Below are 13,429 nucleotides of genomic sequence, written 5' to 3' on the forward strand. Positions count from 1 at the left end.
GGGAGTGATGGCTTCTGAATATCTGATACAGTTTAATTGGTTCCTGATAATCATGAGATTACATTGCTGAAAACAATCCTGACACATTCTAGTCTGCCTCACTCCTATTTTTGTATTACCATGTGCTGAAAATTTATAAAGTTCTGCTTACTGTCTTATTGTTGTACCAAAAGTATATGCCAGTGTTGCATTTAGCTAGGCACAAATACATGCAAATCTTTTGCAAAAGTCTTTTCTAGCAGTTTTTTAAATGTGCTTCAGGATCAAAAGCAACGGAAAAATGCGGACCTTCTGTTCTTGGAAAAAGTGGAAGATGATATCCATAAAGATTTAGAATACTCCATGCAGGAGCTGCAGTTAACACATGCGGAAACAGTGCAAGAACTTGAAAAGACAAGAAATTTGTTAATTGTGCAGCACAAAATTAGCAAAGATTACCAGGTACTAAACTCTACTCACAGTGGAAAGTAAGCTGGTAATAACATTTTAACCTTTTTAGCTCTGACACTTGTAATAATTAAGACTTGCAAATTCAGCAACAAAGCCAGTCTGTGCATAGGGAACCAAACATAAAATCATCTGTTGCTGAAGGTATTGTTTTAAAAATGTGAGATCCAAGTGACTGTAAACTGTAGTCTTTTAGCTTGTCCTGCTCTTAACCCTCAGACTGTGCCTTCTTGGGTTTATCTCTGAGCTCCTACCAGGTCTTCACAGGTAAGATAGTAAATGTGCTTATCAAAGAGGATTCCTTTTCCATAGCACTCTGCTTTCACTGTCTTCTTTCTACTTCCACTGTTGGAGTATTGCAGATCATATTTTGACTTTTCATTCAATTAATTAGCCTTTAAAATAACAAAGTCATTAAAGAAACTGTTAGGTATATTGTCCTAAAACAAAAGCTACTCTGTTTTTCTTAATGATATTTTTAGATTTTGCTGAAATTAGGACTGATTTGTTGTATTGATAAATGAAAAACTGCTGCTATTTTTGCATACTCTAAATGTTCTTTCCCCAAATCTAAGTATTTTAATTTATAGCCAAAAGCATGTGCAACATCAGCACAGACAATCCTCAGTAGTTTTTACATGCAATTTTTTTTCAGACTGAAGTAGAAACAATGACAAGAAAGATGGAAAGTCTGCAGAAAGACTACGAGTTACAATTGGAGCAGTATACCCATCTTCTTGATATTAGAGCTGCACGGATCAGAAAACTAGAAGGTATCTTTAAAGTGTATTCTTCACTAATTTTTTTTTTTTTTTTTTGTATTTTATCTCTTGCAAAGTACTGTTGTAAATTTGTTCTCCAGTCGAAACACTTTTCCATTCCTTAAACTGGTAGAGAGGTCAGTTCTTTCACAGAAAGGTATCTATTCTGGTCATTTTTTGTTGACTTAAATGACAGCTATTAATTAAACCAAATCCCACAGAATGTTTTCTATGCTGCAGCTATTGCTGAATAAGAATAAAATCACCAAACTTGTTTTTTTTAAATTAATCATGCTTTTATGGTCAACCTTTTACTCTGCAGTACTATCACTACAGAATCACTTTGTGTTACTAAAATCCCCCAAGTCTTGTTGTAATATACTGACATAGTATTTCAACAGGATGAATTTCAAGTATTTTTTTAATGGCTTCACTGTGTAAAAGATGCATAGGAAGCCTCAAATAGGATATCTTACAGTCACTGATGTTGAAACAATTTTCACACTTTGTCTCCCGAGTTGCATCCACTGCATCATGGTTTATGTCCTAATTCTGTAAGCATGTATTTTGATTTCGTGGAATCATGCAATCCCAGAATGGCTGGGGTTGGAATGCGTCTCGTTCCAAACCCCTGCCAGGGGCAGAACACCTTCCACTCGAAGGCTACTCGGAGCTCCATCCAACCTGTGTTAACCACTTATTAACCACTTACCACCTGAGGCTGGGAAACGTGAAGGTCTTTACTGATAGTTCTATCCACTCAAGATTTAACAGATGTTAATAGTCAGATGTATTATTTCTTTATCTGGCAAATTTAGTTCAACCCTGCAAAAATATGCGTCTTAAATCTCTGCTACATTTGCATAGTGATACTTATTTTGAATATTGCATAAGACTTCTGAATTTTTGCTTTTTAACTCCCTTATAACTTGATAACAACCAATAGGGGCCTGTGTCTGTATACTGAGGCAGCTCCATTGAGGAAATACTCTTGATTGTTGTCAGTGTGCTCAGTGGGCATTCAGTGTATGAATTCTTTTTGGTAATGCCTTTACGAAAGTAGCATTGTTAATATAATTGAATTATGCTTTTATCCTTTCTTCTCAGTCATTAATTGTATTTGATTTTTTAAAAAAGACAATCATATTATTGCTTTGTTTTATCTGTTGCAGCCCAACTAAGAGATATTGTATATGATACAAAACCACTTAAGTCCAGACCAGAAGTGTTGCCAAGTGATCCAGTGGATGGATTTGTTGAAACTGCCCATTTAGAAAGAGGAGAGAACCTTTTTGAAGTTCATATCAGCAAAGTGATCTTCTCGTCTGAAGCTGTGCACACTTTTGGTGACTGGGAACCTGCAACCTTTTGTACTTATGCATTCTATGACTTTGAACTTCAGATAACCCCCATAGTTCATGGGAACACCCCATCATATGACTTCACTTCTCAGTTTCTTGTGCAGTCTGATGACAGCTTCTTTCACTATGTACAAGAAAACAGCATCACACTTGAGGTTCATCGTGCGTATGGCATAGACTATGAAACAATTGCTTCTTGTCAACTTAAGTTCCATGAAATCTTGGAAAACGATGGCAGGATCTACAACACAGCAAATTTAATTGGTAGTTAATATATCACAAAATATTCTGTTTGATTATATATCACTATGATGCAAGTGATAAATAATGTATATTTGACCAAAAATGAACTTGTGCATTACTATTTCAAAAGAAAAAAAAAGCGCATTTGTTTACAAGAATGCTGTTTTCTGTTGGATGTGCAGCATGTTCTTGTGATTCTGCCAGCAGTTGTGGAAAGCTGGGATGGGTGCAGTTTTGCTCCTAATGGCTTATAGCCACACAGGGTAAGAGGAAAAAAGCCCAGAACAGGAGGCACCCCAACTTGGCCCGTATCAAACATCAAAGCTTTATATCTGGCCCGAATGTCATAAGTATATCCTCTCATTCTTTATCAACAAACAAAGAAAGAAATGGTGTAACCTAAACTGGTAAGACAAAGGTCACCATATAATAGTGAAAAAGATACAAATCATGGTGATTACGGTTAATAGTATTTCGTATAGTAGCATAATCTAGGGCAGTGTTTATTTATATTTAGTGCATTATTTTAGGCACATTTATATTCATTCAGGCACATATATATGCATTTATATTAAAATAATTTTAAGATATCCTGGACAAGACACTTGTAAGAAGTGTTGGATGTTCTGCGCTGCTTGCTTTTTCTTTTAGAAACGTTTTGTCAGATCAGCATATTCAGTGACTTCTTAGCTGTCCACTGTTGCAGAGAATCTGGTTTAATAAGGCATTATAAAGTGGTGCTTTTGCCAGTAATTTAAATTGCATACTGCTTTTTGGGACACTTCTAACTGTTAACATACAAAACTGTCCTAACCTTTACTTGCCTTAACGAGATAAAAATACTGAACTTTGACTTGACTCTCTAGTATATATATGTGGGAAAAAATGGTCATTTTGATTTTGGATCATACAGAGGGAGCCTGAGTTGTTTCTGTTTGTATCATGAACTACAGATCTCACATCACGAGCACTGTCACAATGCATAGGCACAATCTTTAATTTGTGGCTGTTCCTATTCTATAAATCTTTTTTTGTGGTTTTTCCTAGCTTTTGACTAACCTTAATGTTGAAAAGAAAATTAATGCAATCTCTTATTTCTTCCCCAGGAAAAACAGGACACATTCAAAATTATGGTACCATAGAATACTGGATCAGGTTACAAGTTCCTATGGACCAAGCTATTATTCCCTACAGACAGAGGTCAAAGGCTCTGGGATATATAACGCCCAGTTTTAGGGAACATGAACAACCATCCCAGGTATGTTTAGGTCTGTACTTGACAGAGAGAATTGCTTCATGGAGAAGAGCAGCTTCAGGGTGACCTAATAGCAGCCTTCCAGTACCTGAGGGAGCCTAAAAGAAGGATGGAGAGAGGCTTTTTACAAGGGCATAGGACAAGGATGAATGACTTCAAACTCGAATAAAGTAGGTTTAGATTAGAAGGCAGAAATTCTTCATACAATCATAGAACAAGCTGAGTTAGAATGCACCCATCAGAATCATTGAGTCTGACTCCTGGCCCTGCGCAGACACCCCAACAAATGCTCCTGGAGCTCTGGCAGCCTTGGGGCCATGACCATTCCCTGGGGAGCCTGTTCAGTGCCCGACCACACCCTCTGCGGAGAGAACCTGTTCCTGATATCCAGCCTATCCCTCTCCTGACACAGCTCCAGCCGTTCCCTTGGCTGGCGCAGGTTGCCCAGAAAAGTGTCCAATCCCTGGAAGTGTCCAAGGCCAGGTTGGACAGGGATTGGAGTGCCTGGTTTAGTGGAAGGTATCCCTGCCCATGGCAGGGAGTTTGGGACTAAATCTTAAATTCCCTTCCATTCCAGGCCATTCTGTAATAGTTTTGATAAAATAAACTGTTCAATTGTTTTCTTTTTAAGTTCAAATAGCTTAGGTCAAGTCTTGATACGTTCGAAGTGCAGTAAAAGTAAAGATTCTTGAACTGGGAAATACGTTAGCAGTTTTTCATATAAAGAGATCAAGAACCAGTTGAATTATACCTTGCCTGAAGAGGCAAAGTCTTAAACTTAGTTACTTGTTTTTACTCAAATTGTCACTAGAACATTTCACATTATTATATTTCATTTTCTTGAGCTGTAGGTGACAGATGTTTTACTGTCATACTCATGAATGTTAAACCAACTAGATGTTGGATCAGTAGAATGGGTGAAGCAGTTGTTCAAAAAGGGCTTGAAGTTCTTAACATTGGAGTATTGTGAGACTGAGATTCCTTCACACTGGGTTTTTTTACTGGGTTTTTTCACTGGATATTGAAGAGAATTTTGACAATATAATTCACTGTACAATCACATTTAAATAAGGGTCACAGAAAAAGAAGAGGCTTTCAGACATCTTTAACAGTTGTTTAAGAAATAAAAGCAAACAGGTTGAAATGTATAAATTAAAATACTAGAGTTTTTAGTGAGCGCTTTTTTTTTACCTAAGCTGCTTAAAATACTCTATGTCTATGTACTCTATGTAACTCTAATGTTTTACATTATTCCAAAATGTAAATTTATACTAAAATCTCAATTGGTTCCATGTTGTAATCTGAGAAGTATGTTGTATATGAATTCTGCTAAATCATGTCCTTTTAAAATTTAATTTAGTGCCAATAGATTTGGCTTTGAAAAAAATTTTGGTTCCTCATAATTTACTGTAAAATAAGATGGTAATAAATGATCTTCAATATATTTGTTTATTGCAGACACCACCACTCAAAATGAAGCAGCGTTCAGCTCAAGCACACAAGAGAGTCTCTTTTCTGGATCTTAGTACAATACAGATGGCAGTAAGTTCTAAGTATTTTTGTCATGCATGTTGAAGCATGAAAGGCTACTTATGGCTCAGCATGGGCAATTTGTAGAACTAATAATCAAGAACACTGGATTATTTTAGCAGCACAGTACTGGGATGTCCCAGGCAATGACTGATAGCATAGTACTGCATATAGGTGAGAGACGCAATGCAGGGATATTTGTGTGACTCCCTCAGAACTGCTTGATATCCTCCACAGTTTACAAGCTTCAATTTGCATTGGCTTATGGCAGGTTCTAACAGGACCAATCAGCTCTCTCTGCACTGTGTTTCTCAGCTCTCTGCATTATTCAGGTGTCTTTCTGCAGTGTACCACTTGCACCACATATAAATGGCTCTACAGAAATCAGCTTGATCCAAACAGATCCTGAGTGTTGGGCTAATGAGATACACAATTTGACACAGTTCAGAGTCACCTCTAAAATGAAGTTTATCAGCTGAGATTGCACACATTCTGAAAATTATTATATTTCTGAACTTGGGATATGCTGGCATTTGTACATCCTTCCAGAGTCTAAGAGAGTCTGCATGAAACTAATTTAAATGCATTTGCTACATTGTGTAAATTTTCATCTGAAATAATTTGCGTTCAGAGAACTAAGAACAGGCTGTGTTTAGTCTTTTAATTAAGTCCAGTATGTAAAGGTAGGTTCTTCAACAGGTAATTATAAAAGGTTATGATTATATATTATATATAATTATAATATTAATAATATTGCATTAATTAAAAACTAGTTACGGATTTTATTTCCTTTCGTAAATTACTTGATTGGATTTATTTTTTGAAAGGTTAACATCAATTTTCAGTTAACAGGTTCTGTTACTGTTTAGTTTACTATGACTAGAACTTTGTTGAGAGCTATACAGTATAGACTGGAAATAAGAATTGAGTCGATCTGTTGTATTTATTAACTTTAAAAAACAAAAAGTCAAATGTTGGGGAATATAATCTTTTGAGAGCTTAGATATGAAAAACTGAAATGTTAGCCAGATAGTTACACCCACAAAATATCTTCAGCTGTCCAAACAAAAACTTCTCAAAGTTTGGCTATTTTTCACAAACCAAGATTTTCTAAGTGAGACAGCTACTTGGTCTCCGTGAGAAGTCTTCGTTGCTCAGTTAGCAGCTCCTCTAGCTGTTTAAAAAATCTAAGCTAACTGTCTGGTTAGAGACAAAGGTACGGTTAGGCCTAAATAAGGAAACAGCTGGGCCTTCTCTGATATTTAAGTCTTGTGATGAAATGGCAAGAGAGTGTCCATGCAAGAAAAACAGAAGTTCAACAGATTAAAATGGGAAGTCTGTTTCATTTTTCCGTTCGTTTTCTGAATAGCAGAGAATCTAGTTCTTAATAAAAGTTCTTATCAACGTAATACATGCCAAAGTAAATAGCTCTTCTCAGAAAAGGAGACTCACTAAAAAGTGGGACGAATGGCTTGACTCACCCAAACTGCTTGTAAGAATTGTCCAGCCTCATACGTAGAAGCTATAACAGAGGCTAGAACCAGTTATGTTAACGCAGGGAGGCGAAGGAGGATGTCGTTTCCTGTCCAAATGCTTCTCCACCAGTAAATTTATACCTACTTTGTATACTAATTGTCTACTATATAATAAAGGCTTCCACTTACTTTATTCCTAACTTAGGGCTCTGTATTTGAAAATAATATGGAAGTACATTAACATTGAAGAAGCAATTTCACGGGGTTCACTACAATTACAGTAATGACTCAACTATGGATTTGAAATAGTAACATTCATATCAAAATCAATTCACACGCACACAGGTAAAATTATGTGCAGGCCTATGTGTGTAAATTTAGCTGTCAAAAGTTCTTGGGTTCAGTGAAATACTTGCATCAAACCCTTTTGCATTTCCCAGCTAGCAAGGCTTGCACCTCGAAGAATGTGAAGATGTGTGATATCAGCCCGGGCCTTGCTGCCAGTGACAGTCTTTCAGGTATCGCAGACTTGAGGGTTTGCAAGCTCTGAGAGGTTCCGCTCGGAGTGGGCAGTGTAGTGGAGCCACTGCTGTCCAGGAGAGCTCAAAGGGTCTCAGGACTGCTGTTTATAGGGTTGCAGGATGATTGATCTTGGTCAGCAGTTTCCCTCCTGGCCAAAACCCAAGTCAGTCGCTCCTGGTCTTTTTTCCCCAACGTGCAGCAGCAATAATACCATTACACTTGGGCTACAATTCAGGTAAATATTTTACCAAGGCTGAAAGGGACAATTGCTTATCCTTTGTTTCCCACCTTGGTTGGGCAGCTGATGTTTCTGACTGTTCCCACTTCCACCATGACAGAGCTCCTGGTACGATCTGGCGGTGCCTCACGGTTTAACTGGTAGGGTCAAGAGACACTTCACTACTCAGCTGGTTCTGTCAAGGCTTATACGGCATGTCTGAGATCACAGAGCAGAACTGAGGATGATGTATTTGTGGGTGATGTAGGAGGGATGCACCACCGCAATATGTAGCATTTCAAGGAGAAAAAAAGTATTACATATTGTAATTTGTATTGGCCCAATTAGTTGTAAAAGTAAATTGTGGCAGATTGGCAAACTCTAGTTTCTAGTAGTTTCTAGTGGTATAACGCTATATTTAATCACTGGCTCTTAGCTTCCTTTTACTTTTCTACTTCAAAGCTCATCTGGGGCTTTGATTGAGAAAAGTCTCTCCCTGACCACATCAGGTGGTATTGGTCAATTAGAATAATCAAAAAATATTCTCTTTGAAGCTTTCATCCACAAAGTGTAACTCTGTCACTGAAGGAAATTAAGAAGAATGGCCAAACATTGTGTAAAACACAGTGGTTGTGACACATCTATAAAAAGGAGGAACATAAGGCACATAAAGTTGGTTTTCTATGACTTGAAAACTTCTAGAATAACCTTGATTTGCAAAACAAGGCTCTAATCTGCTTGGTAACATTGCTTAGCTTTGTGTGGCTACAAATGTGTTAGAATAGAAATAATTCTTCAGGTCCAGTTTTGGAAAACTCAGATGTTCTGTGGACAGCTGAAAGTTTTTTCGTGGATTCTGAAGGTGGGAGGTGAGGCACCAGCATTTCTGTGAAAAATTCAGTCCTAGAGGAGAATTGTTGGATAATAAATAATGCGCAGGCAATAAAGCACTGCAAATTGTCATGCAAGGTGCCTTGTCTCTAATGCAGTATCCACTGATGAGGTATTATTCTGTGTAATAGAACTCAAAGAGAAAGAAAAGAATAAGATTACTTCCGAATACGTTGTGCACTAAAGACATTTTGCCTTAGATGACACGCTTGTACTGTGTAGCAAAGCGGATTCTTTTTTTATATTGTATTGGTTTGCTTTTGAGACAGAAAATACTGTATCATTTAAGTTAGAATTGTTAACCAAATACGGTGGTGGTGGTGTTTTCTGTGTATTTTGGTGTTTTTTGACTGAGTCTTGTAGAACTTGTAGAAAAGGATGAAATATAAATTAATCTGGAAATCAAACAGGCTATATATATGTTGACAGGTACAAAACGATTATATTAGCTACGTTCTCACAAATACAGTTAGATAAATGTCTTTCTGCTGTATATCAATTTTATGTTACAGCAGTTGACACCTTCTCATTGTTTCCTGCACTGCATAAGCAATACAATTGTTTAAAGGCTCTGGATAATGAATGTGGGCCATAACTCTTCAAGTTTTGAACTTTAATAACTTCTGCTATTCAAGGAGTGTTATAAATACAGTAAGTTTATCTTTCTCTGTATCATGTGGTACAGGAGGCTAAACAGCTATCAGGTGACACGGTGAAGGAGATGGCTGAAGAAATTCGACAGGAAAAGGAAGAGCTCTCTCATCTGTCAGAGGAGCAGTTGGCTGACCAAACATTGATTACTTCTAGAGATGAGACAGAAATAATTGAAGAATTGGAACCAGAAGGTAGAATTCATTGTTGTTCATAAGTAGCTGTATTTTCTGAAAAAAGTCTGTCTCTTTCCATTTTCATAAGCGTTTCTTACTAGTTGTGGAAGCTGCCTCATTATGAGAAACTTCATGACAGAAATTATATTCTGGTGTACTTTACAGCTGAAGCTAGGTGGTGGATAACATGCATTTTCTTCCCAAATGGAAACCGTATTGTAATCGATTGCAAAAATCTGATATATGACTTAGAATAATAAAATATTAAAGGAAACCTGGCTTCTATTTTAAATGTCTTTATATTCTCCCTTAGAACTACGCTGTTCCAAAGACTATTTTAATGAATATGCTCCTTTTGTCTGGGGATAACAGCCAGTGCTGATATCAGAAATCCTTTCAGACAGTGAGAGGGCTAGTATGCCATATCACAGCTTTGACAAAAAGTTGTTAGATTTATTTAAAGATCATAAAAGCCACGTCATCGTGTTCCACCTCTGAGCCTAAGCTGTTTATTATGGCAATAACCAAGTCCATGATACCAAGTTTAAAATAAAAGCAGAAGCAGAATGCTAAAATTTTATGTTTAGTTGTTTGCAGCTTTTGCATAAGAATTCATTAGAAAGATTGGAAAAACTTGCTGAATGTCGATGTTGAATACCAGTTGTCTTTATAATTTGCTTCATGGAAAAAAATGCTCTAGAATGTTCCAGAAAATAATGCACCTGCATACAGGACTACTTTTTTTACTAAAAAAAAAAATGGTGCATTCTTCTTTTACATATGCATGGTATTAAAGGAAGTCAGAGGAAATCCACAAATTCAGGCCATATTCTTAAAAAAAGCTAACAGTTGTGCATTACAAGACTTACTCTGTTCGCCAGCTTGCATCTGGAAAACCTTACTATTTTTTTAACAAACCAGAAAAATTACAGATTAGATGACTCTAGAGGTCATTGATTCACAGTGTTAATCTTCTTGAAGGAAGAGAAGATTTACCTGGTACTTACTCTTTTTATATTAGAAAAGGAAATTTATTGCTATCAGATTTCTTATTAAGTCTTAGCTGGTGTACAATATAGCAGGGATTACCTGCATTGATTTTTTTTTTTTTTTTTTTTTTTTTTTTTTTTTAGCTCAAGAAGATCATCAAGAGGATGATGCTGTTGAATCAATAAAAACTGACAGTGATGACTGTATTATTTCAAGTCCAGTATCCACAAATATTAAACAGCTGAGTCAGAGTATACATGGCAATTATTTGGTAAGAGTAAGAAAAATATTTCAAGGCAAGTGTCCTCTAAGGGTAGCTTTGCTATATCTAACATCTGTTTTCAATGAAGCTGTACCTGTATGGTATCAAATCTCTTGACTTAGTCTTAAAACCAGCAATTCAGGACTTGAAGTCATATATGCAAAATAGCACAGCATAATATAAATTTGGAAAATTTCCTTTGAACAGTATTTCACTAGGATAGTTCTCAAAAAATTTAATATTTCACACTTTTAGATCTAACATTGACTGAACAATCTTAACCATAAAACTAGTACTTAAAATAAACTGCTTTTAGAGTTCTGCAGTGTGATATCCTAGAGGCAGTTTTATTTTTTAAAGTGCTCTTTTCAAGGCTATGTGATATCTTACAAAATAACTAGCAACAAGAAACACGTATGAGGAAATACTGCTCCTTTTGTTTTAAGCTGTAGAAAGTACATCTTAAAGAAGCTACATGCTTTCAGCTCCAGTAGGTTTGTAGAAATGCTGTCACTTATATGTTCTTCAGAAAGATACAGAAGGTACTTTTGAAGATTGCGTTATTTATATGTAAAATGTTAAAAAATTTTCACCTGTAATTTTGAGAACTAAAATGGATACTAATATTAAGTCAAACTATAATACAGTTGCGCTATGCCTTTCTACTCATCCTGTATTTTATTTTATCAGAATGATTTAAGAACAATTCTGAGAGGATTTTGTATGTAGATTCATTTCAGGTTCATCAATTTCTACATCCCTCCTTCAATCTGTTCTTCTGTAACAATGTGCATGTTTGTGAATGGCAGATAAAACCAGTAAAAGCTATACACTATTAAGGCAACATGTTTGATAAAAGTTGGACTTTAAAAATACGCGTTACTTATGGGTTAATTATGGAATACAGCAAGTCAAAATTGCTATTGAATTCTTCTTTTTAAATTTGTTTAAGATCAAAAATCACTGCCTTTTATCTTTTGAGATTATTATCCTGCTGGTAATCAAATACTATAAATGAGTTCCGTGATTTTTAGAGATCATTGTGCTAATTATCCTATAAATCTGAGTTGTATGCCAGACTGTTTAAGTAATTCAAGATCATACTGGGGTTTTGTTGTACGTTGCAAATTAGACAGTTCATGGTTATTTCTTATATATATTGATCATAAGGTGTATCTAACAGATTTTCCAGTATCAAGCTGTACCAGTTGCTTCTTTATTTTTTCTTCTTGTCTATGATGTATGACTGATCATAGAATACTTCATTTGGTTTCATTTCATTTATAAATTTAAATATGAAAAGCGTATTCAAATTGAAGACCATCACTTTAATGACATTCAGTAGCCGTTTGACTTACTAGATTTTAGGAAAAGTATTTGCTGAAGCCATGTACCTGTATTAGTAGAGACACAATGGTGTGGAATTTTTTCTGTCATCCTAGTAAAATTTCCATGAAACTGCTGAATAGTGAAAGAATCTTACTGAAATATTGATCCAGGTGTGGATTTTTAGTTAAAGTGTCATAGGATACATAATAAAAGGAGAAGTCTTTTGAAAGGAGGGGGTAAAATTGCATCATCAAATACTTAAAGGACTTGACGGCAATGGAAATTGTTCTGTATGGTGGATATTTCTACAATAGGGTACGCATGCTTTTCATTTTTATTAATTTTATAATTTGTTCAGCAAAATGTAAGCTATCTCCATACTAAATAAGAACATTGACTTGAAGTTCTGACTGAATATAGAAAGCTAATCTTTTGAATGTGATTTAATACTTCAAGTGATTTAAGTTTAGAAATAAAAATTGTCAAAATATTTCCATATAGAAGAAATATTTTTAATAAAGTTATGAAAAGAAAGTAAAATATTGAAAAGAAGTAAGCAAAAAAATTTCTACATTTCTGTATCCAGTGTGTTCTGTTTTCTCTTTGAAGAATGTCATTGAATGCTCATCTACATATTCCAGTTTTGAAACCATAGTGGTTTTTCTTTCTTCTTTCTTCCCAGAGTAACTTCAGGAAATATTTGTGACTCTTTCTCTTGAGTCTGACATGCCCATTTAAATAAAACTTATTAAAATTTATCTGTACACAAATACTCCAGACTTTGCAGAACAGTATGAAACAGTTTCACGTAAGGAACAGAAAAATGTAATTTCAGTTAAAGATAATAAGAAAAGGTTCTGGTGAAGAACAATTGGGATATTACTTTTATTACTACATGTTAAAATTAACTTTTAAAGGTGTGTTTGATTTACCTAGGAAAGTTCACGATACAAAGTTGAATTCTTTACTTTATTACTTTACATGCCTAGCAATTTTGTGATTTGATGGATTTTTATTGAACTGTTTGTAGTATAGTCTGCAGTGGGTAGTAACAATTCTCTTTTATTTGGAAAACTTTGGTATCTTGTATTACTGAAAGTATTTTAAGCAGTTACAGGATCACTTTGCTGTGAAGGTAAAAATGATGACAGCTGAAATTTGTGATTCAGATAGCATTTTTACATAAAGATAACCAGCAGACTATGACTACTGCAAAAATATTTTAAACATTGAATGGAAATCAAATCTTTTGCAACAACAGTCTTAGCTAGAAACCCTGGAGCTTTAAATTCTCATTTTGTATATGTCAGTCAGTTTCA

At 35.4% G+C, this 13,429-nt stretch overlaps 1 protein-coding gene across 6 annotated transcripts in view; it reads left to right on the forward strand.

Annotated features, from left to right (window-relative positions):
• The window catches only part of RPGRIP1L (RPGRIP1 like), a 44,570-nt gene that overhangs the window by 23,432 nt on the left and 7,709 nt on the right, over nucleotides 1–13,429 (forward strand). For 4 of the 6 annotated variants that reach the window (XM_082289593.1, XM_082289594.1, XM_082289595.1 and 1 more), the window contains 7 exons: nucleotides 262–441; nucleotides 1,103–1,220; nucleotides 2,381–2,833; nucleotides 3,919–4,070; nucleotides 5,526–5,609; nucleotides 9,388–9,547; nucleotides 10,663–10,790. In XM_082289593.1, the coding sequence (XP_082145719.1) occupies nucleotides 262–441; nucleotides 1,103–1,220; nucleotides 2,381–2,833; nucleotides 3,919–4,070; nucleotides 5,526–5,609; nucleotides 9,388–9,547; nucleotides 10,663–10,790 (1,275 nt within the window). Of the gene's footprint in view, nucleotides 1–261; nucleotides 442–1,102; nucleotides 1,221–2,380; nucleotides 2,834–3,918; nucleotides 4,071–5,525; nucleotides 5,610–9,387; nucleotides 9,548–10,662; nucleotides 10,820–13,429 lie in introns of all 6 variants that reach the window. The other 2 variants (XM_082289596.1, XM_082289597.1) reach the window with 2 other exon arrangements.

The sequence above is a fragment of the Coloeus monedula genome, assembly GCF_965178545.1.
Source record: "Coloeus monedula genome assembly, chromosome: 12".
In the NCBI taxonomy this organism is placed as follows: domain Eukaryota; kingdom Metazoa; phylum Chordata; class Aves; order Passeriformes; family Corvidae; genus Coloeus; species Coloeus monedula.